Source organism: Brienomyrus brachyistius, chromosome 2, assembly GCF_023856365.1.
Source record: "Brienomyrus brachyistius isolate T26 chromosome 2, BBRACH_0.4, whole genome shotgun sequence".
NCBI classification, from domain to species: Eukaryota; Metazoa; Chordata; class Actinopteri; order Osteoglossiformes; family Mormyridae; genus Brienomyrus; species Brienomyrus brachyistius.
Window position 1 is genome coordinate 31,173,947 of NC_064534.1, and position 24,106 is coordinate 31,198,052.

The 24,106-nt window shown below is 46.5% G+C and overlaps 2 protein-coding genes across 8 annotated transcripts in view; one reads left to right on the forward strand and one right to left on the reverse strand.

Annotated features, from left to right (window-relative positions):
* Positions 1 to 7,629: 7,629 nt before the first annotated feature.
* suds3 (SDS3 homolog, SIN3A corepressor complex component) lies at positions 7,630 to 16,734 on the reverse strand. Of its 5 annotated transcripts, none has more exons than XM_048995908.1 (12): positions 16,495 to 16,734; positions 14,218 to 14,287; positions 13,543 to 13,598; positions 13,187 to 13,258; positions 12,904 to 12,923; positions 12,425 to 12,581; positions 11,993 to 12,088; positions 11,808 to 11,869; positions 11,676 to 11,697; positions 10,550 to 10,655; positions 8,258 to 8,342; positions 7,630 to 8,176 (listed from the first exon to the last, which is right to left on the reverse strand). In XM_048995908.1, the coding sequence occupies exons 1-12, from the start codon at positions 16,604 to 16,606 to the stop codon at positions 8,078 to 8,080; spliced, it is 957 nt and encodes a 318-aa protein (XP_048851865.1). In that variant the 5' UTR covers positions 16,607 to 16,734; the 3' UTR covers positions 7,630 to 8,077. The 5 variants fall into 5 exon arrangements, with proteins under 5 accessions (XP_048851865.1, XP_048851845.1, XP_048851860.1 ...); XM_048995888.1 differs by having other exon boundaries at positions 10,550 to 10,802; XM_048995903.1 differs by lacking the exon at positions 16,495 to 16,734 and adding an exon at positions 15,458 to 15,737 and having other exon boundaries at positions 10,550 to 10,802.
* Positions 16,735 to 17,899: 1,165 nt separating this feature from the next.
* taok3a (TAO kinase 3a) overlaps positions 17,900 to 24,106 on the forward strand; it is a 31,430-nt gene continuing 25,223 nt past the window's right edge. Inside the window, exon 1 of one of the 3 annotated variants that reach the window (XM_048995767.1) lies at positions 17,900 to 18,437. The gene's annotated coding sequence lies outside the window, so the exon portion shown is untranslated. Of the gene's footprint in view, positions 18,438 to 18,891; positions 19,147 to 19,624; positions 20,128 to 24,106 lie in introns of those variants that run through there. The other 2 variants (XM_048995788.1, XM_048995777.1) reach the window with 2 other exon arrangements.

Here is a 24,106-nt window from a genome sequence, read left to right on the forward strand (position 1 = left end):
ATGTAATGAAACTGACCACAGGTGTTTTTCTGAAAACTCTTTCATGCTTTCAGCCCCATCAGCTTCCTGTAAAGAGCGCATACATGGATTGAGGGCCCCTTCACATTTTCTCCCCAGTGCTGTTTTCTGATTTGACAGACGGTCCAGCTGAAGATAGTGACTGCTCCGCAGGGCCAAATGCTCACTTCTTTTGGACAATAGTAAAACATCAAAGGCAATCTGAAATAGAGCCTCTGATTCTGTATTTTGTGTTTTACAACAGCGAAGCTGATTTGATTTACGTAACATTTTATTTATATTTATTGTCAACAATAAGATGACAATAAATAAGATGCAGATGGATAATGTGGAAGCTGGTCTTCTGTTATGTGACAAGTATAGGAAGGAGGGACGTTGGTTTGGTGAAGATGATCACCTGGGGGACCAGGACGCTCCTCAGACATTTCTCAAAATCAGCTTAACAGCACCGACGTGATACTGGGTTTTCCTCTAAGTTCAGAAAACATATTAACTCGACAAAACACGTTAAAATGAGACGCGGATTCGATGTGCTTTTCCCCTGGAGTTGACTTGTCTGGTAGTTCCTCTTAGAGCTTGTATGATTTTCATAGTATTACTGAGGATATTACCTATATCTGCTGAAGCCGAAATGTGCCCTAGGTTGCCAATTTAAGTCGCTGCAGGTAGTGACCAGGGTCCTCTGGGTTTAAATCAACTGCCGACTGAAATATCACCTGAGAACAGAGAGGTCTTTAAATGACCAGGGTTTCCCATTTAAAAAATATATACCTTACAGATGCGAGCGGACTTTGTCCAAGGAAGTTTAAAAACACATCTTCCTTGTTCGAATTTCATTCATTGAAAACCGAAAAAAAAACATCCCATAACAAATGCTTTTTAAGACCAGAATTACACGCCTTTCAACACAAAATAATTTTTCCTCTCAGTGAAGTGCTGTCATGAAATTGCTAACGTATTCTCTGCCCCGAGAAATAAAAAATGGTTTCAGCTGTATTTGTCCTTTGAGAGGAAAATCAGTCACAGCAAATGACAAGCAGTATTATCATCAGGGCACAAAAGAGAAGTGATTTTATAGTATGTGGTTTAAAAAAAAAAAGGCTTTGTTGTCAAGGGCAGAGACGACCATGAAAAACTCAGGGGCGGGAAGGGAAGAGGAATTACTGAGCAAGATTAGTGTTTCGACAGTTTTATTTGCATTTAATCACTTTGCTAGTAAAGTAAATGCCATGAGTCTATATGAACCTTTTTTTGATCATTTAGATGATTTCTGCTGCCCCAGGTTGGGTGAATTTGATCGGTTTTGCTACTTAAACATACTGAATTTTTTATTCTGCATTATAAGATGTTTGCTTCTTCACTCTTTTCCTTTAAGATATCCTTCCATCAGTCTATCTTCCTGAACCATCTCTCCATTACAGCACCTCATTGCCTTCCAACCCCTGTACCCCATAAAATGTCTCACTTTCTTGTTTGCTTTCTCCATGTCACAGTGAAGTTCCCAACCTATATCCAGTCAGCCGAGTCCCTCACAACCTTCAAGAAACATCTCAAGATGTCTTTTCAGGAACACTTTGACTAACTCACCCTACCACTGACCTTCACTCTACCTTCATTGACCATTCCAATGCTACGCTCTCAGCAGCACGCTCTTCCCTGGTGTTTTGCATCTGTCCTGTGTTGCCTGGTATTTTGATCTGGATTTGCTTTTCTGGTGATCTATCAAAGACCCGTTGAACCTCTGCTCTAATGTTAATTGGTGATTGGTTACTCACTGGAAGCTCAGCCTATCAACCTATCGACATTCATACCAAAGTCGGCTCCTTGACAGATGTTTGCCTGTAATTTCCTGCCTTGCTTGTTCATCACTTACACGAACAAAAGTGTCTGCTTAATGAATAAATATACATGTCGCACGTTCACACATACTGTGAGCAATTTAGACACCAATCTCATGTTTCTGGCTGTAGGAATAAACCCAGATAAACACAGGGACGCCAAGTCCACACATGCAATGAAAAAGGCAGTAATCATGCTTCAACTCTTGAGATATTAAGCCAAAGTGTCCTCCCATACATTTTAATTATGTATTAAAATAGATAATTCTCCATCACAGAGAAAACAAACTTCACCCATGATGATTTATAATGCACCATTATTTCATTAATAATGATAATAATAATAATGAACTGCTCTGTTCATAGTCTGGTAGTTGCAGTTTCTATCATTGCAATGCAGAGAACAGGAGGGAAAGCACCGTCCCAGAAACCTTTTCTCTGGATAAGAAAGAGGAACACAGACGGCAGTGTGTGCAGACGTCTGTCCCCTGACCTGCTAGGGCAAGATAAAGCGGGGACAGCCTCCATGCGCAGGGAGCGCAGCGGTAAGGTTTGTGCTCAGCCAGGGGAAGGCGAGGGGAAGAGCCTCGCTGTACAGGCCCACAAGAGCGGGAACAGAACTGGGCGAATCTCACAGACTCCCCCCCCCCCCCACCCGGCACATTGGTATCGAGGCCCGAAGTTACACAGGACTGAACACAGAGCTAAAACACTCTTAAAGAGACAGCAACTAGTGCTCTAATGCTCTAAACTGTATAGTTCATACAGTAGTGAACCTACTTACATTGCTGTAATTGTTGTATTTGCTTAAAGTGCTTTACTAAATTGTCATAAAATTGCTGATTTACATATAACTGGCAAAAACCCACAATTCCTGTGGGGACTCAAATTTACCCGTCCTGATAAATTAATAAACATCAGTGATTCAGCCATGCTGGGTGTGAAACTGAAAAAGATACAGTAGAGTTTCCATGCTAAAAGTAATTTTACAATAAAATGTATTAATTTCGTTGTAACCTTTAACTTTTTTAGTAGACCCAAGTGTCATGACCTGCTCATACAATCCTCTCGTGTGCCACGCCCCTTTATTAACCCCGTGTGGAATCCCTACGTTCACCAGCTGTCCTGCGTTTCCTGCCTTCAGTCTTGTGTATCCGCGTTCAAGTCTCTTTCCCCAGTCTCGTCATTGACGTAGTTTATCGTGTGTATGTGTTTCTGGCTTAATAAACCCCGTTTCTTGGATTTCTGTCTACCTGATCCTGATTCCCCCCTCTCTGCACGTTCGCCCTGCACACAATCACCATGAAGACAGCGCCTCCCCTCACGGATGAGGAATTCCTCGAAATGACAGATGAGATGCTGTACTGGCTCAGGCAACCTGAGGTAAAGGAATACCATCCCCCAGGTCCCCAAAATCCCCAAGAAGGCGACGCCTGCAGCCAGGGAACAATCCCCTGCTCAGCCCCCCCATGGTTCCTGCGGCGCCCCCTGTGGCACAGGTCCTTGTGCCTCCTGCTCCGCCCGAGGTCCCAGCGCCACCTACGCCTCCTACAGTAATTCGCCTCAGGTACCGTCACCGCCACCCGATGCTCCGCTCCCCACTGTACCTGACCTGCCCGTGACTGGTGTTCCGGCTCCCGCTGTGTTGCCCGTCCCTGCTCCGCCTGTCCCTGCTCCACCCGTCCCTGAGGCTCCTGTGCAGCCTCTGCCTGCTGCTCCACCTGAGATCCCGGCGCCGCCTGCTGCTCCACCTAAGGTCCCGACACCACCCGTGTCTGATGTCCCAGCTCCGCCCATCTGCTACACCCATCCCAGATCCGGCCACTGTAACCCCTGCTCCGGTCCCCTCAGTACCCGGCCCAGCACCCTCGACACCAGTCCCTGTCCCCAAGGAGGTCCCGGACTGTCCGACCACCGGTCCATCCCCCTTTGAGGAGGAGGAGCTCGAATGGGACCCCTCGGGGATCTTCCTGATGACCCCAGTGGATCCCTCCAGGGGAATGATCTTCGGCCATCGCCCCAGCATGGGCGAACCCAGCCAGGGCCTCAACCGTCTGTTTTCTGGAAAGGGAAAGGACACCGATGCCAGGGTCATGTCCCGCCCACCCTTCCCCCTGCCTCGCCCTCGGTCTACCTGACTGTGGCTCGCAGGGTGCCTGCGGATCCTCCGGCTCTGGCTTAGCTGTCGCCTGCGGGTCCCCCTCCAATGGCTCGTCGGCTGTCTTCGGCCCCGCTTCCAGTGCTTCGTCGGTCGCCTATGGGTATCCCCGCTTTGACTCCTCGGTCGCCTATGGGTATCCCTGCTTTGACTCCTCGGTCGCCTACGGGTATCCCCGCTTAAACTCCTTGGTTGCCTGTGGGTCCCCTTTCTTTGTCTCGTTGGTCGGCTGTGCCTTCGCCGGCTGTGGCTGTGCTGTCGTCTGCCGCGGCTTCGCCTGCCTCCTTGCCTGTGCCGAGATCCCCTTCAGCTCCCTCCTTGCCTCCCCTGGTGCCCCCTCCAATTTCCTCCTCCGACCTGTCCCTCCACCTGCCTCCTCACTCCCTCCAAGGTCCCTTCCTGCTCTGACCTCGCGGTCACCTGCTGCCCTGGCGGCTGCTGCCTCTCGCCCGCTGGGGTTCCCTCGGGCTCCCCGTTGTCCCCCCTCCTTTCCCTTTCTGGCCCCTGGTTTCATCCCTCCTGTCTCTGTTCCTCGTCCCTCTGTCTCCCTTGTTCACTCCTGGCCCTTTCGTTCCGCCTGTTGGTGTTTCCCTGGTGTCTCCTTTTCTGGTTTGTCTGTCTGCATTTCCCGTTCTGTGTCAGGTTCTGTCCTGGTTGTTGCACTTGTGCCTGTTATGTTTCTCTGTCCTGTTCCCGGTCCCTCGTTAATGTTCTTGGTCTTGTTTTCCAGGTCCCGTGTCCCCGGTCTCGTCTCATCTGCCCCGAGTGCGCGCCTTTGGGGGGGGGGGGGGGGGGGGGGGGGGTTCTGTCATGACCTGCTTGTATGATCCTCTCCTGTGCCACGCCTCCTCATTAACACTGCGTGGAATCCCTACATTCACGAGCTGTTCTGCGTTTCCTGCCTTCTTCATCCTTGTGTATTTAGTCCACGTTCAAGTCTGTTTCCCCAGTCCAGTCATTGACATAGTTTATCGTGTGTATGTGTTTCTGCCTTAATAAACCCCGTTTCTTGGATTTCCGTCTACCTGATCCTGATTCTCTGCCCCCTGCACATTCGCCCTGCACACAATCACCACACCAAGTACTATATGCAATAAAATATCAGATCTCTTCATGAACAAGATTTTTTTTTTTTTTTTGGCAGGTGCTAAGAAAAACACCCAGGCATCAGTCGTCAACAATGCTATATTATTATGTATTATTGTTGTTGTTGTTGCTACTATTATTATCATTAAGATTATTACTATTATTATTATTTTACGTGCAACCATGTATGTAACACATTGTTTAAATTTTTTGTGCAGGGATTTTTTTGTGATGGGATCTGAGGAGGCTGGGTGCAAATAGATGTAAAATTTATTATACATAAAAACATGAGAAGGTTTCACCTGTAAGAACTTGGAGAGGTGACCATACACTGTGCAGAGATGGAGGCAGTGTGCTGTGGACGGCTCACATTGATGCCCATCATCATTCACACTTTCAGAAGGACAGAACTTTTGTTAACCTACACGATTGAATGAAGATCCAACACCAAAGTGCAGAGGATTCCAACAGGGACCCAGACATGAAACAAGCCATCATTAGAGACTCTGTAATGCATGAATTCATATGTAAGAACTATGGACTGGAGTGGAGAGGTCTTAATTCTTCCTTTTCCAAAGGAGGATTCCCCTTGAATATTTTTATGTAGTTTGGAGAGGTTGATAACATTGACATTTTGTTACACCCTCCCCCAGGTGGTTATGGACCCCCAGTTGAGATTGTACAGCTCAAAGCATGATTTGATATCCAATTTAGTATGAACACCATTGAGAATGATCGTCTCATTAATTGAATGGCTTTCCTCTTGTCTAAATGGATGATAGACGCTTGTACAAATAAGAGAACTACTTGACCGGTTCATAACCCATCAGGTCAGCATCATGAAAGGCAGGGGTTCTGTCGGAGCCCGTTACGGCAGCGGCACTCCTCGTCCTCTGCCTGTGCCAGGCAGCCATCACAGCGGCCATGTTCGCCCACAGCCCAGTGCATGCACCATATGCCTGCCCACCCAGTGCGGCTTCCACACTTCTAATTCCGCTCTCTACTCTCATACCAGGAGCCAAAAAGCCGAAAAGGCTTTTGCGGGCCCACGCACACCCCCCGACGCGCCGCACCCTCCGGCCCGGGACCTCCCGGTGATTTGGGAGCTGTTCAAGCTAGCTTGCCGGTCTGCACCCCCCATCCAGACTGGCCCTGCCTACTCCACACGCTGATGAAGATCAGAGAATCCTATAATTGGTTCCTCAAGCTCGATTCCTTATCTCAGCTGTTTTTTTTTTAAACGTCTGCCTCTAAGCACTCTCCTGGCTTCTGTCCTTAATCCGACTTGTCGTTCTGAGTCACCAAACTGCTTTTTCTGCTCCCGTGTCCCCCCCCAAGACACCCTCTGCACATATATGCGGCTGGACGTCTCCCCCCACCCCCGCTGTGCTTGTACGATATGAATTCATCGCAGGTGATATTAAAAAAATGACACAAGCTGACAAAATGACAAAAGTTTAACAATGTACCGATTCTCTTGCTGTTTTTGGCTACAGGCTCTGACAGATATCATCCCTGCAGCCTGCCAACTGGACATTACAATTGTCATTGTGTCTGAGTGTGAAGATGAAACATTTGTGGGGGGAGGCAATACAAACGGCATTAAGAGATCAAAAAAGGGGGCTGCCATGTTAACCGCCGCAAGCATGGGGAAGGAAACAAATCCATTATTTTCAGACGTGAAACAAACTCATATTAGTGCCATGGAAACACTTCCCCCTTTAGCCCCCCGTATCTGGAAAGCCATTTACTCCTAGCACTTTTTTGTGAAATCAAGCAATCAAGCCAAACACTAACTGATGTGGGAGATGATTCTCATATGTAGCACATCAAAAAAAAAAAACACACATGCTCATTACTTGTTGGAGGGGGCAGAAAATGGACATGTTTACACCACCACCGTCCCCCGGAGCAACATAGGGGACCTGTTTCCGTAGCCACTCTATGTGGGTGGAGCTAACATTTTATTGAATCCTTTGCACCCCTTCCTGTTAGCAAAACACACTTGACAGACGCTTCTCGGGACGGTGTTTTCAAAAAGGTTCCTGTTCCCCCTCTCACCCCCCCCCCCAAAAAAAAAAAAAACAGTAAGCCTGAGTACTCAGCACTACATATTACCAATGGCAGGTCCCACGTTGCTCGGGGTGAGGATAACCGCAGCAGTCATCTCGGTGAGGACGGAGTCATCCTGAGCCACGGCAGAGGCTGGGATTGGTGCAAGCTTAATAATGTATCGTGAAAAGTCTGCCAAGTCGGGATCCAGCTCCCACACGCACCGATGGGTATCTGCATCCTGCCAGTCCAGACCGGTTCATTTAATGGTCGACTCAGCTTAACAGCGGCATTGACAAAATCCCAGGATGTCAAGAGGACAGTATTTTGAAATTTTTTTAAATCACATTCATTTGGGAGCTCTTCTCCATAAGTAACATCTACAGTTCATCAACTTATTAACATGTACACAGGTCAGGTGTGATGTGAGCCTGCATGGAGAACATCAGACCCAGAAAAGGAGGCCCTGAGTCCCAAACCCTTCCACCAAAGTCATTTTATTTTCCCCAGCCAAAATTAAAACTTTTTAGAAGTAAATTCAAATGTCAGAAAACTACATAATACCTGCTATTTAATACTATGGCTGGCAAAAGTAAATGTTTTCTCACAGGATAAATAATAATAATAAAAAAAAAAAAAGACACAAGACAAGATTTTTAAAAAATTGATCGTAAGTGACAGATGTCAGCATCTGTAACCATAGTAATCCACAGCTGCAAATTCATAGTGAGCGACTTCATGATTCCTATTCCCATCCTGCGGAGGGAGACGACGAGTCAGCATGACCGATGGGACAGGAGGCAAGGAGCAGAGGCAAGGCCAAGTTCACAGCTGCAGGGGGGAGAGGGTGTGTAAAGCAGGCCGTACTGATGTACTCTGACGGGGGCTCCTCGGGCCGAGGGGGACAGCGATGGGGATGGAAGTCTTAAGCGGCCGACCGCCGGCGGATGATGAAGGCGCCACGCTGCAGCTGGCCCAGGTAGATCCTCATCTTGGTGCTGTCGCTCGTCTTCCTCACCCAGATCTGGCACAGAAACGCAGGTAGGACTGCACTGCTCACAGAACGACAGGCTCAGGGCAGGGCGACGACCAAACACCCCCTCACCTCATTCGTTCCCACCGAACTGATGACACAGCTTATCTTGGCATTCTCCTTGGACTCCAGGTAGATAGCCTGGCTCTTATGGTACCTGAGGGGAGCGGGAGAGGAGAAAAAAAGCACAAAAAGCGGTTTGAAGATGAAGATTGTGGGAACACCATGTTCACTTTCTCTAATAACTGAACGCGCGGCGGAACTGTTCTTAAGCCATCATCAATTGGTCCTAAACACGTGGGATCTGCCATTTGAGCTTAGAATATTTAAACACACAATCAGACTGACCCACGCGAGTCCTTGTTAGTGTGGGTTTGAAACGAGTCATGGCCCCCCTGGGGACGTCGAGGCTGAGAACCCGCTGAGAGGGCGAGGGGGACAGAATTAACCACCGACTCAAAATATGCATCCCAAGGTGATCTATATGCAGACGGCTGAGCTGAGGCACCCTGTTCTAACAGCTGCTTATCGGGACCGATAGCGAATGGGGGAAGACTTGAGAATAAAGGGATACATGATTCCCTCAAACAAACGCACCTCTATTTAGTTGCCCGCCCCTTCCATTCCCCCCATCATGCTTATCAGTTCATTCAGCCCCAAGGGCTGGATCCCGATCATCCAAGAGAGACACCCTTTCTGGCCCGGAAACACACCAGCCGCAGTCTCCACACCTCAACCACGTTTGTAACCGTGCCACAGCCGACAAAATGGATTAAGCGGAGTTGCCAGGCTGTCTGCCAACAGCTCTCACCCTCAATATCGCCGTAGCCATATTCTAAAACCACATTATCACCACTTATTGAAGGCACTTGTGATCAACAGGGCTCCGAGGGTTTTCTCTTTTTTTCATTTCCTAAAATAAGTGCTTAATTCTGCACGGCGGTCGCAAAACTCTTCGGGTCAATGTCTTTTCCCCAGCTGCAAAATCTCATCAACCAGAAAACACTGATCATAATCTGCTGTTCAGAACTAGCAAAGCATTATAATCCCTTCATACACGGAAGAGCTGGCAGGTCCTGCTGCCTGGTGTATGTGCAATAATCTCTCAGTGTTGAAAAGACGAAGGAGGTGATAATGGAGTTCAGAAACACAAACGCCCTCCACCTGCCTCTCACCATTGATGGCGCCGCTGCAGAGAGAGTCAAAAGCACCAAGTTCCTGGGAGTCACACATCACAGACAGCCTTACTTGGTCCCTAAACAAAGGCTCCCTAGCCAAGAAATTGCTGCAGCGTCTACACTTCTTAAAGAAACTAAACAGTGCCAGGCTCCCTGCTCCAATCCTCACCACTTTCTAACTATTGAAAGCTTGCTGTCCAGCTGCATCACTGTCTGGTACTGGAACTGCGATGATTCAGACTGCAACATACTGTAGCGGGTAATGAGGGCAGTGAAGAAGGTCATTGAAGTGCCCCTACCTCCCCTGAAGGACATTTACCACGACCGCTGCCGTTGCAGAGCTAGCAACATCCTGGGAGACCATTCCACCCACTATATGGGCTACTTCCTCTCTTGCAGTCTGGTAAACGGTATCGAAGCCGGCGTGCTGGTTCCACCAGATTGTGCAACAGCTTCATACCACAAGCCGTCAGAATCCTTAATGCATATTCATGTTAAAATCTCTGCCCAGCCAATTACCATTCTAGCAGGCTACCTCACCATGTACCCCACAACAATTCCATTACTATTTCAATGGCACCTACACTTTACCTACTGTGTATCACTACTATTACAATATGCACAGTTATATTCTGTCAATGATAACTCAATGCTTACTCAAAGGCTGCCAAATCACTCCGTGTGTAGTATTTAGTCACATTTCATCTCATCTACAGTGTATGACGTCAGATGTAACACTCAAACGATGCCGCTATATTTACCTTGCGTGCAATAACCCATATCCATCATGCTGTTAGATGGTTCTCTGACACTTACATTAAGCTGGTTATATTTTAATTTGTGTGCAGAAAGTACCTCCACGGCCCTAAATTATTATTATATGGTTGCACTGTTTAGTGTCTTTGTAGTTGTCGCACATTGTGTTTTGTTATATGGTGATGTATGTTGTGTCGCAGTCGATGGAGAAACGTTGTCTCATCTCACTATGTATGTGTCCACATCTGTTGATGACAAAGTAACCTTGAAACGTTTTTGTTTTTCCCAAAAGCTAATGGCACCATCTAGTGGTAGATGGTAGAATCGCATCCAAAAATCAACCATGGCATTAAACCCTCCCAAAGTGACAGAAGTATACAAAAAGACTTGATGACTTATTTAAATAAAATATGCAACAACAAATACCTACCATCTTTTGTCATAGTAGAGCTTTCCCTCCTCTATCCGGGCTTCATATCGTTGGGATGGCGTCTCCAGCGGTGTGCTGGGAAGGTGCTCTGGGGACGAGGGCGAAGCTGGTGCAAGGAGGCGCATCCGAGCAGAAGTTAGCTTTGCGAGCCCCAGCAGGCTCTCTGTAGGCCCATGGAGCAGTGCCGGCCTGCTAGTCACCCCTGGGCACTTCACTTTACCATGCCCTTTGATGAGCTGTGAGCCTGAAGCATCTGGACTTCACAGGAAGGGGGTATGTTCTGTTCTGCTATACTGTCTGGTTTATTTTAATGATTCATTACAGAGACTTCCGTTTCATGCTTCAGATTGGGAGGGTGGGGACTATTATAAGAGCCTACGCACATTTCCCCCGGTTGCCTCGTATCGTCTCCGAGTATTATTGTCCCCCCACCCCCTCCCCCAGCCCCACTGGTCTGCACTTTCTGTGTTGAAGAAAATAGGAAGAAAAGCGCCATCGCACAGCACAATGGACCTTATGATTAATGTCCTTATTTTGTGGCTTATATGAAGTCTGGCTCAATGACACATGGCCTCCTTCTATATTTTTCGAATGTGCAACGAAGTGATTTTCACTTAATCGTGCTGCACACATAAAAAGATATGGGGCTATATTACCAGATATCTCAGAGTTTTTGTGCACTGCATCCAGTTATTCCCAGATAATGTTGTCAGCCTAAATTTCCAGCAAAAACTCCAAAAAGACCAAAGTGATCCGTTAGCCACAATGTTTACTAATTATTTGTCGCTACCCGATCTGCACAGCCTACCAGATTTGTTCCTTCCAGGTTCGGTTCTCGAATAGTGTAAATGTGTGCATGAGTGTGACAGTCGCATCACGGACATTGTGTCTCGTGCCCAAGTCCAATTGAACCATGCCCAGGCTCACCTCTTCACCCAAGCCCAAGTGTGCTTTAGCCACAAAGCGAACACACTAGTCAAACGAACTAGGACTATGGGGGTCAAACGTGCTTGGGCACGGTACGGATCGCCTAGGGTGAGTAAACCCACAGTGGTGGCTTAAGCCAAGCTACCATTCACCCGTAGCCGAAATTGTTAACGAATAAATTTTTAAATCAAATACGTACCTGGACGCTTGGGCGATTTCAGCTGGGGAGGGGGAGGTATACATAAATATCAGTTCTAGAACATTCGCTAGACCTCGAACAAACCTCACTAACATCGAATGTCAAATCTAAGACGAAGATCGATTCCCCAACCTTGTTGAGCATGCGAAGGTCCTCCATTATCTGCTCCTCTGTGAGCAGGTAGTTTAACTGAGGTGCAGGGAGTCAAGGCAGAAAACTGGAGGTACGAAAAAATTCACAACCACCAACAATGTCTGAATGGATCTGAACTAAGTTGAAAACACCAGTGCGATCTGCTGGCCAGACACGAAGGATATCTGGAGCTGGCTTGCGCCTTTTGTCTGGGATTGGAACTGGGTCATTGGGTCTTCTCCTTAGCTTTCTGGTCATGATTGGCTTCACTTCCATGGAATCTAGGAAGAGGAACAGGAGAGGCTCTTAAGAACCAAGGGGTTCTGATGAAGGACTACCAGCTTGTATGGTCACATGTAAATCCATTCCCATTCACAAAAAACTTATTCAGCATTTAGACAATCCATATTCCGAAAAGATATACTCAGCAAAGCCTTCAAATGCCCACATTTTAATTGGAAAAAGCTCATTAACTCCAAAACACTTTGAGACCATGTTCTTTTTAGCAGAAGAACCTCACTGACAGCAGGAACAGACGACATCTAGGGCAGCCAAACCCTCTTAAAAACCTACATGATGCAAAGCAGACCCAACAATTAGCTCATTGTGCATCCTACCTCCAGTCAGCTCCATGGTCAACTTCTCGTTTTCGATCATCTTCTTTTTTTCTTCCAGCTCGGCGATTAGGTTCTCCTTCAGCTCCACCTTCTTATCGTCAAACTCCTTGACTGCGGCCTTCTTCTCTTTGATGTAATTCCGCTCCACCTGATCAGTCTATAACGAAGAGACACGTCCTGAAGGCTCCCCCACCACAGATCAAACGCCCGGATCGAATAAGGGGGGTAAATCGCAATTAGCTGCCGAGTCTTCACTTAAACTGTTCGCGATGAACTTTTAACTTGGTGGTGTGGAAGTAAACGACATCATCACAGCAAGTCAGGAGGGCAAAGCAGGCAGAGAGAGACTCGGAAACACTACTAATAACTTACAAGCACATCGCGTTACAAAGAGATTGGTTCATTCCCAAAATGACGCTAAATCAAAAAGCGTATGCTGGTATGTAATAAAACGTGGGGTATGATCAATACAATCTTACCTCGAGCTGGAAAAAAAGATCTGGAGAGAAAGATATAACAGATCAGATTAATTCTGCAGGGCAACTCTTTGCTGCATATTATTCAGCATCAGTGGATAATTACTAGTCAGGCTGCGGACCTCTCTTGAAGGCTATTCAAATTTTCATCAGACTTACTGCTCCAATAGTCATCAGCACAGAATTCATTTTTCCGATGGGTGACGGTAGAGAAGCCAAATCTAAAAAGACATGCGTCTAGCTGCCTTGTGGTGCCCCCTGGGGGCACAGACAGGCCCTGCATCACCTGCATTTCGAAGCCGCTCCTTGTATTGCTGATCCAGCTTTTTCATCCTCTTCTGGTACTCCTGCAGCGTGCCTGAGAGGAAAAGCCATCGCATTTTAGTAAGAAGCTGCTGATTGCCCTTCATGTTAATTATGCATCATCTCCGACAATTTGGCTAAGTTGTAAATTGCTACTTTGGAACAACGCCTATACAACGCGAGAAATGTTTTGTCAAGTTTAAAACACAAGTTTTAGATTGTGACAATTTAATTACACAATTCAGTAATCAGTTAACTGATACTCCTGATGTGCTCATCAGCATCAACTCTACGTATTGCTGAATTTCGAAAGGCGGGAGAGGGGTTTAGACCCATTACCTTCCTGGAGCTGCTGCAGTTGTCTTTTCAGAGATGCCAATTTTTCTTGGTACATCCTTTTAAGTTATAAAAAAGATCACAGTTAAGCTGATCAACAGAGTCAGGGATGGGGAAGGTTATATAATCTACATATACACATGCAGACATTATTCGATCCAATTCAAAGAATAACCCTTGGGTTAAGCTACATAAAATCAGTGATGTAGGACATGACTGCTTTAAAAAAAAGCCGCCTAGAAGACCCCCATACCACCCAAATCTGTAACGCCCCAGTTACACAAAGCGCTTGGCAGGAGTCCCTAGTTGGCAGCCCGATCCATCAAGCATGGCTGTAGATCCTGGCGCTCTGTGGCCACCCCCAATGAAAAAGCCCACTCCAGATTTTCACATTCACCCAACTGGAGCACAGCAGGTTGGGATTACGCCTTTAAAGCATTTTATGAGGCTGAAACCATCACTCAGAAATACAGCTCACCTCCATCACCCTTGTCTACAGCCATACATTTCACTGGGCCTAATCGTAAAGGACCTTATCAAAGCTATAACAGCTTTTGCCAGTGAGTGTTGCATCACAAATTCATGTCCTTCACCACCACGCGGGCTGCTGCTTCTATGGCATGTTTTCGTAATCTGCTTTAAAACAGGACACAAATTAAGTGGGACATGGCCACTTACTGCTCCTTTATTTCCACATAGTCCTCATCGTCGTGCTTGGCCAGGTCCGTCTCACTGGCATCCTCCGTGTCTGCCAAAAGAGATGGGAGAGTCAGGGAACTTCAGCTCGGTCAGTCTGCTCTCATTTTCCATGGGAAAAGGACCCACTCCGACTATCCCTCCAGAGACATCATGCCGTTAGCCTGGACAACACCGGGTCAATGGAAACAGACTGCGGCGAGGAATCTATCAATATCTTAAGGCTCAGAGCTAAAGAGATTATGTCCAAATACACTGTTTTGCTTGGAACAAATCCCTCAAAGGACTTCGGGAGGACAGGCCGACAGCGGACTCATTTCACACAATAATTGGCATAACATTAGAAACCATCAAATAAGAGGAAAATTCTCACGACCAAGCAACCGACCAGCAAAACGCGGATTACAAAACGCAGTAGAAACGAAAGCGATCAAATATTTCAGCGAGGCGAGGCGCCCCGAACTCCAGTTACCTTCAGCGATAATGTGCATTTCCAGCAACTCATCCACGATCGTCTCACAACACAGAACCAGCGCACATATTATACGCGGAAATATCCTTCTTAGGTCTATTTTAATAGCTCGATCTGTCCCGCTTGATCATTATGTACCGTGATACGGAACACAGCGTTAAATGTGCACGTACACAAACGCAATCTCACAGCCAAATATATTCATAATACGTTACATAACACATTCAGAATACTTAATCGACATATTTTAGTCGGTGTAACAGTCTGAATCCTATGCTTCACGGCATCGGGAAGCATAAATTTCATTAACGAGGCAGGCACCGATATCTATATATAGGTACAGCATGCGGCATGTATACAAGACGCAGTTATACAATGTGCAGTATCTTACAGTTTAATGCACAGCCTTCGTCCGGTGACATGATAACGTCAGATCGCCAGTAATGTCTTCCCAACGAAGCCAGAGATGACCATTTCAGCTCAGGACAGCCGTGCCACTTACAGCACTAACCTCGCGTTAAAACTTATTTAACTACCGCGACAATCGGCTTCACGGTCCGTCATGCACGGTTTTTCTGGGACACAACTACTGCAACGAGCTAAAAAAGGGTAGGAAACGAAATGGTGTCACGCACGGTTGCGAAGCCCGATCTCCATCTATCGTCCTGCCTGCGACGGAGGGGGATTTAAAAACTAGCGAAAGCCGCAGAGTCATCACGCAATGCAGGGATACGGTGTTTTCCACGTTACCTTTACTAACCATAGTGCGCGTTAAAATGCTCCAAAATCCATTCGTGGGAAAATATCACTTCCTTATTAGTTATTCAGCCAGCAATCAATGATAATGATAATAATAATAATACAAAAATAAAGAGAAAATGCAGACGCCGCAGTACATTAAGTAAAGGTATGTAATTGGGTTGTTGATTCAAAATGATAATAATAAAGTAAGGCGTTAACCGGATAGTTTAAGGCGCCCACCCGGTACCAGCCACTTGGACCAGTTACCGGTCACACGACACTAAGGTTTGCGGAGACCGGTCACGCCTCCAATGCGTTTGACAGACAGCAGCCGTATCCAATAGACGCGAAGCTCCCGCATCCTAAAAGCCAATGGCAGCTTCGCTTAACCTCCTAACACAGGTCAGTTCCGCCTCTGCTTCTTTTCACGTTTACATTTCAGAACGCAGTTCTGTTACATGATTCTAAAGCTCATACTTCTGGGAAATATATTTGATTTCTTGTTCTTAGCGATGGGTGTCTCCCAAGAAATCACAAGTCCCTTACATTTGGCAATGAGAAAGATGTAATTTTGCCAAGTTGATTAAAGAAAACCAGAAAGTAAAACTAAGCTATTTTGTACTGTCAAAAAGCAGTAAAGTTCCACAACACATCACGGTCTACGACCATTTAAACCAACAAACTAAATAAAAAAAGCTGCCTGACTATTTGACTGTACCACGCCCGCACTCCCGTGCCATTCTTTATGCCAGTGCCTGTATTGGTTAAACACCTTTAGGTACAAAACACGACAAACTCTACAGTCTTACAGGATTTTAAGCACACACTGACTAGCTGGCGAGCTAACTAGAATCACAATTCAAGGGTCAGGCTGGTTCATCATATATCTAAACGATGCTGTGCAAAACAATCTACGGTGGCGGTCAGAAAGATCAACGATTTCCAAAACTCAGGAACGCAAGTCAAGTTTTTAAATACATTTTAAACCGGACAGCCGGTAGTGCTACTGTTTGGCTAAGCGGTCGCCGCACTCGATGGCTAAGTACCTTCCTCCGAATCTCTCCCTCTGAAACTCCGATCATCCTCATCCTCCATACTGTCAAGATCCTCCTCATCGTTGTAATAGTCCACCACGGGCGACAACAAAGTCGAAGCCATTTTACTTTGTTTATCGATAATATTATTTTTAATGAAGGATGTAAACAACACCCCATAAACCGTATCTATTCAGAATATATGCATCTTAAAACAACAAAAAGAGAAACAGCGCCCCGAACTACCAAGGGTCCTCTAATAGGCGTTCCGATATTTTGCCTGATGAAAAAAAAAGTAAAATTATATACTTTAAAATTCTTGTTTCCCATTTTCTTCATTAAATACACACTACATACAAAGTTTTAGCTTTTATTTTTTATTCATATTTTCTAAACTTACTTGAAACGAATGTATGTTGAAAAATTTTAAAGGCACTTTAAAGGGACATCTACTGCATGGTACTCAAGTAGAATACGCATTTTTCATCATGTTCCCGCTTCTTTTTTGCTATTAATAAAAACCAAAACAAAGAGAGTATTAACTTATGCTGAATATGAACTTATCAATAGATATTTTAACATATCATTAAGGACAATTTGTTATTTTATTTGAACTGCCTATCTGTCATGGGGTTCCATGGGAACTGTAGTTTACTCTTCCAACTTCCAATAAAATTTATAGTAAACGTATTGTTTTTGCTGAATATTTCATGTACTCACACACGACGTACGAACACACGAAAACATCCCGTCCTGAAATATTTTACATTTATACAATATTCTGATCACCTGCATTTATAAGGTAGGTCTATCAGCTAAATAAAGCGAGCATGACATAGACCGGTCACAAACAAAACAATGAACTATGAATTTATGTTATATATGTAATTTTAAAGCACATATCAGATATAAAGAGAGGTTGAATTAATCGTTTTAAATTGTACACCCATATCTATAATTAACTAAGCGATACTAAATATTGACAGCAGGTGGCAGTAGAACATGTGTCCAGCTATTGACTAACTGCTGTTATTTCACCTGTATGGTGTTTTCATCCGATTTGGTCATACCTTAATATTTGGAAAGAATAACAACCCAACCTTTGTTCAGAAAACAACATAATTTTATATTTTTCAAAAGAGTATTTCGACATTTAATGGTTTCTATATTTATTTTTAGATTTATTTGATGGTTCAGTGTCTTTGTCGCATACTTAAATAAAATAAACGTCTCGAAAAGGAGTCAATTAATCAATGATCAGTCATTTTATCAGTACACTAAATATAGACAGGAAAGCTTACACCTTTAGCCTGGAAACATTTTACAGCTTCCTTTTTGCTAGTCATTATACAACAAAAAGTAGATGTTTTTTTTAAACCGTACGTCATAAAAGGTAAATTGAGATCAAATCGACCTCAGCTTTACTTGTGCGTTGGACTATTCGGAATTAGATGGGGGAATTTGCGGATGATTTCAGCCTCATCCCCAGGCAATCCACACGCCTATGCTAGCCATTTGCTGATTGCGACGCGTTGCATGAGCAGCCCCGCTAAGTTTGAGAGCATAAGACACCGGAGCAGAGCGTACGCTACGTTTTTATTTTTATTTTTCCTCCAAGATGCATTGACAACTTGCAATGATATGAGCAAACGCGACGGACGGAGTCCCGTCGCAGCTTTAAGAGTCGCAGGAGGCAAAGTAACGATCCCCGGCGCAGTCTTAACTAATTCGTCTGCTTGTCTTTTCTTTATTTCCGTCTGAAAGCCGCTGTCACGGCGTCGCAGGGCCCGTGTGCAGTGGAAAGAAAAAAAACCCTATCTACGGTTCAGCCAGGAAGTCAAACTATATTTTTTGAAAGACAAATCGAAAGTCTCAATTGCCGCAGGCGGACTTCATGTTTTTTGAAGAGAAAAAAAACGTGGGCTTCCTACAAGTGAGGAGACAGAAGACGAGTGGTCAGTATACCCCTTTAATTCTTTTTCTCGCCCCCAAAAGATTTTTAAGAGACAGAGGAAATAGTACAAGGTGCAGTGGCTCTTGTATTAAATACCAGCGTTGAGCGAACTGACGTTTAACTTTTTCTTTACGTGGGGTGAACTTGGATGGGGGGGAGAGAGAAAATACAGGAACAGCAACATGAGGTTTAGAGCGATATCATTAAGATGCCATCATTTATTTCTTTTAAGACATAATGTCGGTGTCTAAAGGCTGATCTAGCAGGGTCAGTGCACCCGGAGACGCGGGTTAGCGGATGCCCCATCGGGCCAGGAGGGCGCTTGTTGGGGGGGGCATCGGAGTCGAGTAAATACTGTATTTTCAAGAAGGACGCAGGTTTTACTCTGCTGTCCAGCGATTTCTTTGGTTGGACTGTAGACGGCGGGGGTGGCTTTGGGGGGTGGAGGGAGCGTGTTTATTTACTGCACCTGATCCTCCGGGGTTAGGGACGTGAGCGACGCTTAAGTAGATGCGATATCCGCCCGGAAAATAACCAAATTAAAAGGAAGAAAGAAAACAAAAATAACCAACACACGCCAATCTTCGCGAATAATTGGCGACTTTTGCTCGCCGCAAAGCTGGAAATTACCATTTATAATGAAATTGCCTAATAATGAAGAAGGCGGCTGTCAGCCCCGGAGTGCCGACAAAAGGCTGCGAGTTTATCCTGTGAGTGCTGAAGTGCGTCGTCCCCTTGTTTTCCAACGTGTGTGAATATGAAATAATTTTTATTAGGTTTAACTACTCGAAAGATGGCGAAACCCATGCAGATAACCGTCTCCGGGCGTTTGGCCTTGTTTCAATTAAAATTTCATTGCCGGGTTTCTGTTTTGCTGGGAGGTTGTAATGTAGGATATCCGCCTCGTAAGCCTCTTATTGCCGCCGTCTGACCAAACGCAAGTCTAAGCGAGCTTCCTCTTGCAGTTTGTACGGCGTCTCTTCTTCCCCACAAATGCTTTGTGTTGAAGCTCTTGCAGTTTCCCAGCTATTATTATCACTCTTATTATAGTTATTAATGATTAATAGATGCCATGAGCGCAGCCGCCTGTTGTGCGCCGGTATGCGCTCGTTTCGTCGTCCCAGGTCGTTTGTTGCGTCGAAAAGACGTAGGAAAATGTTTAAATTTGGGAATAAAAATAAGTAATATATAAGCAGAGTCTACTGATGACTGGTTTGTGCAATTTCGTGTTGTATCGCGGCAGCGCAAAGAATATACCCCCCCCCCCCGTTTCAACAGCTTGACATGACTTCAGCACATGGTCCTGCGGGGTTTGTTTTTTAATATATTATGTTGGATCCCCTTTGTAAAGCTCGGTCTGAGTAGCTTAATCCTGCGATGGCCGGGGTGTCTGGCGTAGATGACGGGGGGAGCGGCGATCGCAGCCAGGCAGTTCACCTTTCCCCGACTACCACTCGGCTCCATGTGGATACGCTGCCTGGTCCGGCGCTGCTCCGGGAGCCGGACTCCCGTAACCCCTGGCAGACGCACTTTGAGCGGCGCACCTGTCCGCTTCCGGAGGGCTTTAACGCGCCGAAGTGAAGGCATTAAAAAGGGCGTAGCGGCCGGCGGCTTTATCTTTAGGGATTTTTGTTTTTCCTGCCAGCTGATCCGTAAAAGTCAAGATCGTAATCTTCCCGGTGGCTTGAAAGGTAAATGACAACCTTCGCCTTTGTCTTTAATCCGTAGTAAAGGCAATGCCGTGAACGACGGTTCTTGTTTATACGAAAGCGGGAATTAAATAATGAAAAAATACAACCTAATCTAAAAGGTGTGAATATCGCTTGTTTCTCTTGCTGGATGTTTTGTGATATTTTACTTTGTACATTGAATGCTGCTCAGCTTGGGAGTCGAAAATGTTTTTTTTGTCGCTTGTTTGGCTGGTAAAGCTTCTATCTAGGGCATTCCAATGTTTATTGTATCAAGAGTTAATAATTAATGGGCATCATGAAGCCAAAATACCCCTTCCATAGGAGTGTTTATTGTCGTTTTGCTGTCGCTTGTCCTCCTGTGTTACAGTACTTCTTGATATTGAAATGAGCAGAGATTCTCTCGCTCCTATTTTCTAGAAAATAAGTGTGAATGAGAACATTAATATTTTGCTGGGTGCCTTAAAGGGCATTGTACAAGGCTGTGACACCTGTGGGCCGAAAGTATCTGCAGAACTTGGGGAAGGAGACTTGGGGGCATTTCTGCATGTTTTGTTCCTGTGTGGCGCTGACATCATAGTTATTTATAATACTGACCACCACTGAAGCAAGCCTGCTCTGAGTGAGTTGGGGGGGGGGGGGTATTGTATGGTGGGGAGAGAAAAAGGACAAACGGAAATGGAAGAGATTTCACCATCCTAACATGATGGACATGCCACTGCTGGTTTGCATGAGGCCAGTACGGCAGTAAAATGTCAACCTGACTCGGCTGGGGGGGGGGGGGGGGGGGGGGGGCGGGGGGCTGTAGGAAGCTCTGATATCCAGCGGACAAAGACTGAGGACAAAATCCAGAAATGTCACCGTGTTAGTCTGGGTTGTAGGGTTTCACCTAGAGGGTAGCGTTTTGGTAACAAGAGGTGTGGGGTCAAATTGGGGACTGAAAACATGCAGAAATGCTTCCGTCATGCCCAGCTGGGGGTCTGTCTGCATCTGCGTGGTGATCATCGGATGGGGGGGCAGCCAGGCGCGGTGTGACCCGCCTGACAGGTCCTGGCAGTTTGACCTCAGCTATGACAGGGTTTCCGTTCGCGTTCTAGGGTCACCGTTTTGTTCCTATAACTGCTGGCTCGCCTTCCTGCCTCGCTAACGTGCCAGAATCACTCAGCAGCTGCTCCGTTCCCCCATAATTCCGAGTAACACCTTAAGCACTCGTGAAGGAGCAGAGAATTAAAACGCTCCCTGAACTGTTACTATATTCAACACGCTAGCAAATGGCATCGGATATTAAATGGACTTCGCCGAGACCGGGGTCCAGCCTCTGCAGGGTACCGCGGTCAGACACGGTCCGGGTTGGAAGGTTAAATCATACCTGACGTTTAATGGCGATGTGGAGATGGACGGACTCGGCCTTGTTGATGGGTCGACCTCCTCTCATGTTAATGTAACACTGTCACCCCATTGCCATAAAATGGACTGAATTAGGCAGGTTAGTTCAGCTTCCGGTAATCTGTGTAAACCGGTAATATTGGGCCCGTGCTGATAGGCTTTGTGGGGCAGCCCTGGTGAAGTCGTTGGCATTAATGATTCCTGCGACGTCATCTTGTTTGTGTTGCTCTGCTTTTGAACCCCTCCCAGTTTAATGCCAGTGATATGCAGGCAGGCAGAGGTGTCCCGGAGGGGAAGGGGAGGCCCCAAGTTTAGGGCAGTGCGCTCCCTGTTTTTTCCCCCGTCCGAGAGCAGACTTTGGTGATTGGCCACGGCCTTTTGTGTTCGGGATTGGTAGCCAATCATGGACATCAAAGCTGCGTTTTTGTGGCCGCCCTGGCAGCGTTCGCTCGATGATGGGGGAAATTACCGGACGGTTCTCTACACCCCCCCCACCAGCCCCACCCATCTCTGCCACTCCAGACAAAATAAGTTCTTCTTGGGCCGTAGGATCGTAAAATACAGCGGGCTCGTTTTCTTCATCCCTTGTGCTACATTGCCAAGCGTATTTGTTGGCTGACATCTTGTACATAAACATCCCTTTCAGGTCGTTCGGGGCGGTGGGCTTGAGCTGGGGGCTGTCCCTCCTGCGATGGGTGAGAGTGAGCCGCCCCCTTGCCCCAGCCTGCACGCGTGCGTGTGCGTGGAGTTCAGCCCTGTCTCCTGAGGGAGGCATTTTTGGCGAGTTGATCTCACTGGGTGTGGGACACAGTGCAAGGAAGCTAATTACAGCCCTCTGTACAGTATGCTTCAGATTTTTTGAGCTGGAAATTGCAGCTGTGATTTCCCCCCCCCCCCCCATACCCACCCCCACCCCTGGCTTCCCAAAAAGGGTAATACCAAGCCTGTTTTCTGTACTCCTCCCCCTTTCCATGGATACTAGTAATTTTTTTTCTTACCAGCGGTCTTGTGACACTTTTTTTAGCCTGGTGTCCTGTCTCCAAAGTGGCATATTGGTGACGCTTTGATTCTCGACATTCCAGGAGTTTTTCGGGGGTGGGGGGTGGGCGCTTGGAATGATGCGGCCTCTCAGCATTAAAGCCTGTGTCGTTTGTCTTTGGCCAGGTCAGCAGAAAGCTGCTCTGGCTCTCTCTCTGCTCGCCTTTAAGCTGCATGCGGGTGTGCTGTGTTTCATCGCTCGATAGCATCAGTCTCTCAGAGGCCCTGTTTTCCGATCTGTCCGGTCTTGAGGAATGAAGCTCTACAGAACTGTGTCTTGAACATGGATCTTTCTCTGGAAGTGAGGATGACAACTCGTTCTGGTCCATCAAAAATTCTCAGTGTAGGATCTCTGAAATCCCAGCTAACTAGATGGGTTAGGGGAACCTCATTAACACCCTTAATGAGTGAGATGAAACTCTCTCCCCAAATTGACCAGACAAGGCCAGAATGCTTATGCTGAATTCATTTCCTAGCTGTTGCATATTTTGGAGGGAAAAATAAGTCCCCCTCTTCCTGACTTTGGTGTGACTGCAAACTTCCCGTACAGGGATAGCATGTTTCTGCTCGCCACGCTTCTGCAGGCATATCTTTGTTGTCATCACCTCCATGCAGAGCAGGTCACCTAAACACCATCACATTGATGGCCAATCCATCTGGCTCCCTCTCTCCCTCCCTCCATTCCTGCTTGGGGCCACGTTCCTAAGCAGGAAAAGCAGGTAACGTCTCTTCTCAGCAGACATGCCTTAACATTAGTCAACCTCTCTTCTCTGCCGCTTCTGTCAAAACAAGAAAGACGGAGAAGAGAGATGTCCCGGTGCTCTGTTAGGGTCCGACCGGTGTCCCAGCTGCCTACCTTCCCAAAAGAAACTGTACAGCCAGATTAAAGGAAGAAAGAACATAAGTGCCAAATGAATAAAGCCTTGACAATATGGAGCATCTGATCTTGAACAATGGCCCTGTAAATCACAGACCTGTTGACTGTCCTGTGTGACTACCAACCCCCCCGTACCTTAGCCGAGGAGACGTGCAGCCATGCTCTCAAGCTCTGGCCTACGTCCTCGTGTTCTGTCAGGACTTCTGCGGAGCCCCTGCCTGCCGTCTGGCCGTCCACATTTTCTTGGGCCTTGTCCAGGAGTGAAGGCCGTCTTTTGTCTGGCCTGCGAGTCCCCACATGCAGCTGGGGGTTTCTTTTTGTGGATTTATTTAAGCATCACTCCAGTTGAAGTTTCTGGACTTTGTCTTCGTCTGCAGCTTTTGACAAGCAGTGAGGATGTGAATTTGTGGATTTTTGGCACTCCTGAGGCGATGGGTGGGGGAAGGAGACGCTGACTGGGGTTTGGAGGCTCGCGGTCAGGGTCAAGGGCCCAGTCGGGCCATCTGGAGAGAAACCCCCTGTGATTATGATGGTGAGGAATGGCCTGTTTTGGGAATGCGAATGCCGCTGTGTTACGGGGTTATTCTGAGAGCTTGGTCTGAGAGGAACCGCTGGGTGCATTATATAGGGGTACATCTTGTACACAAATATTGCGATGCTGGAAACTAAACGAAGCTGTTT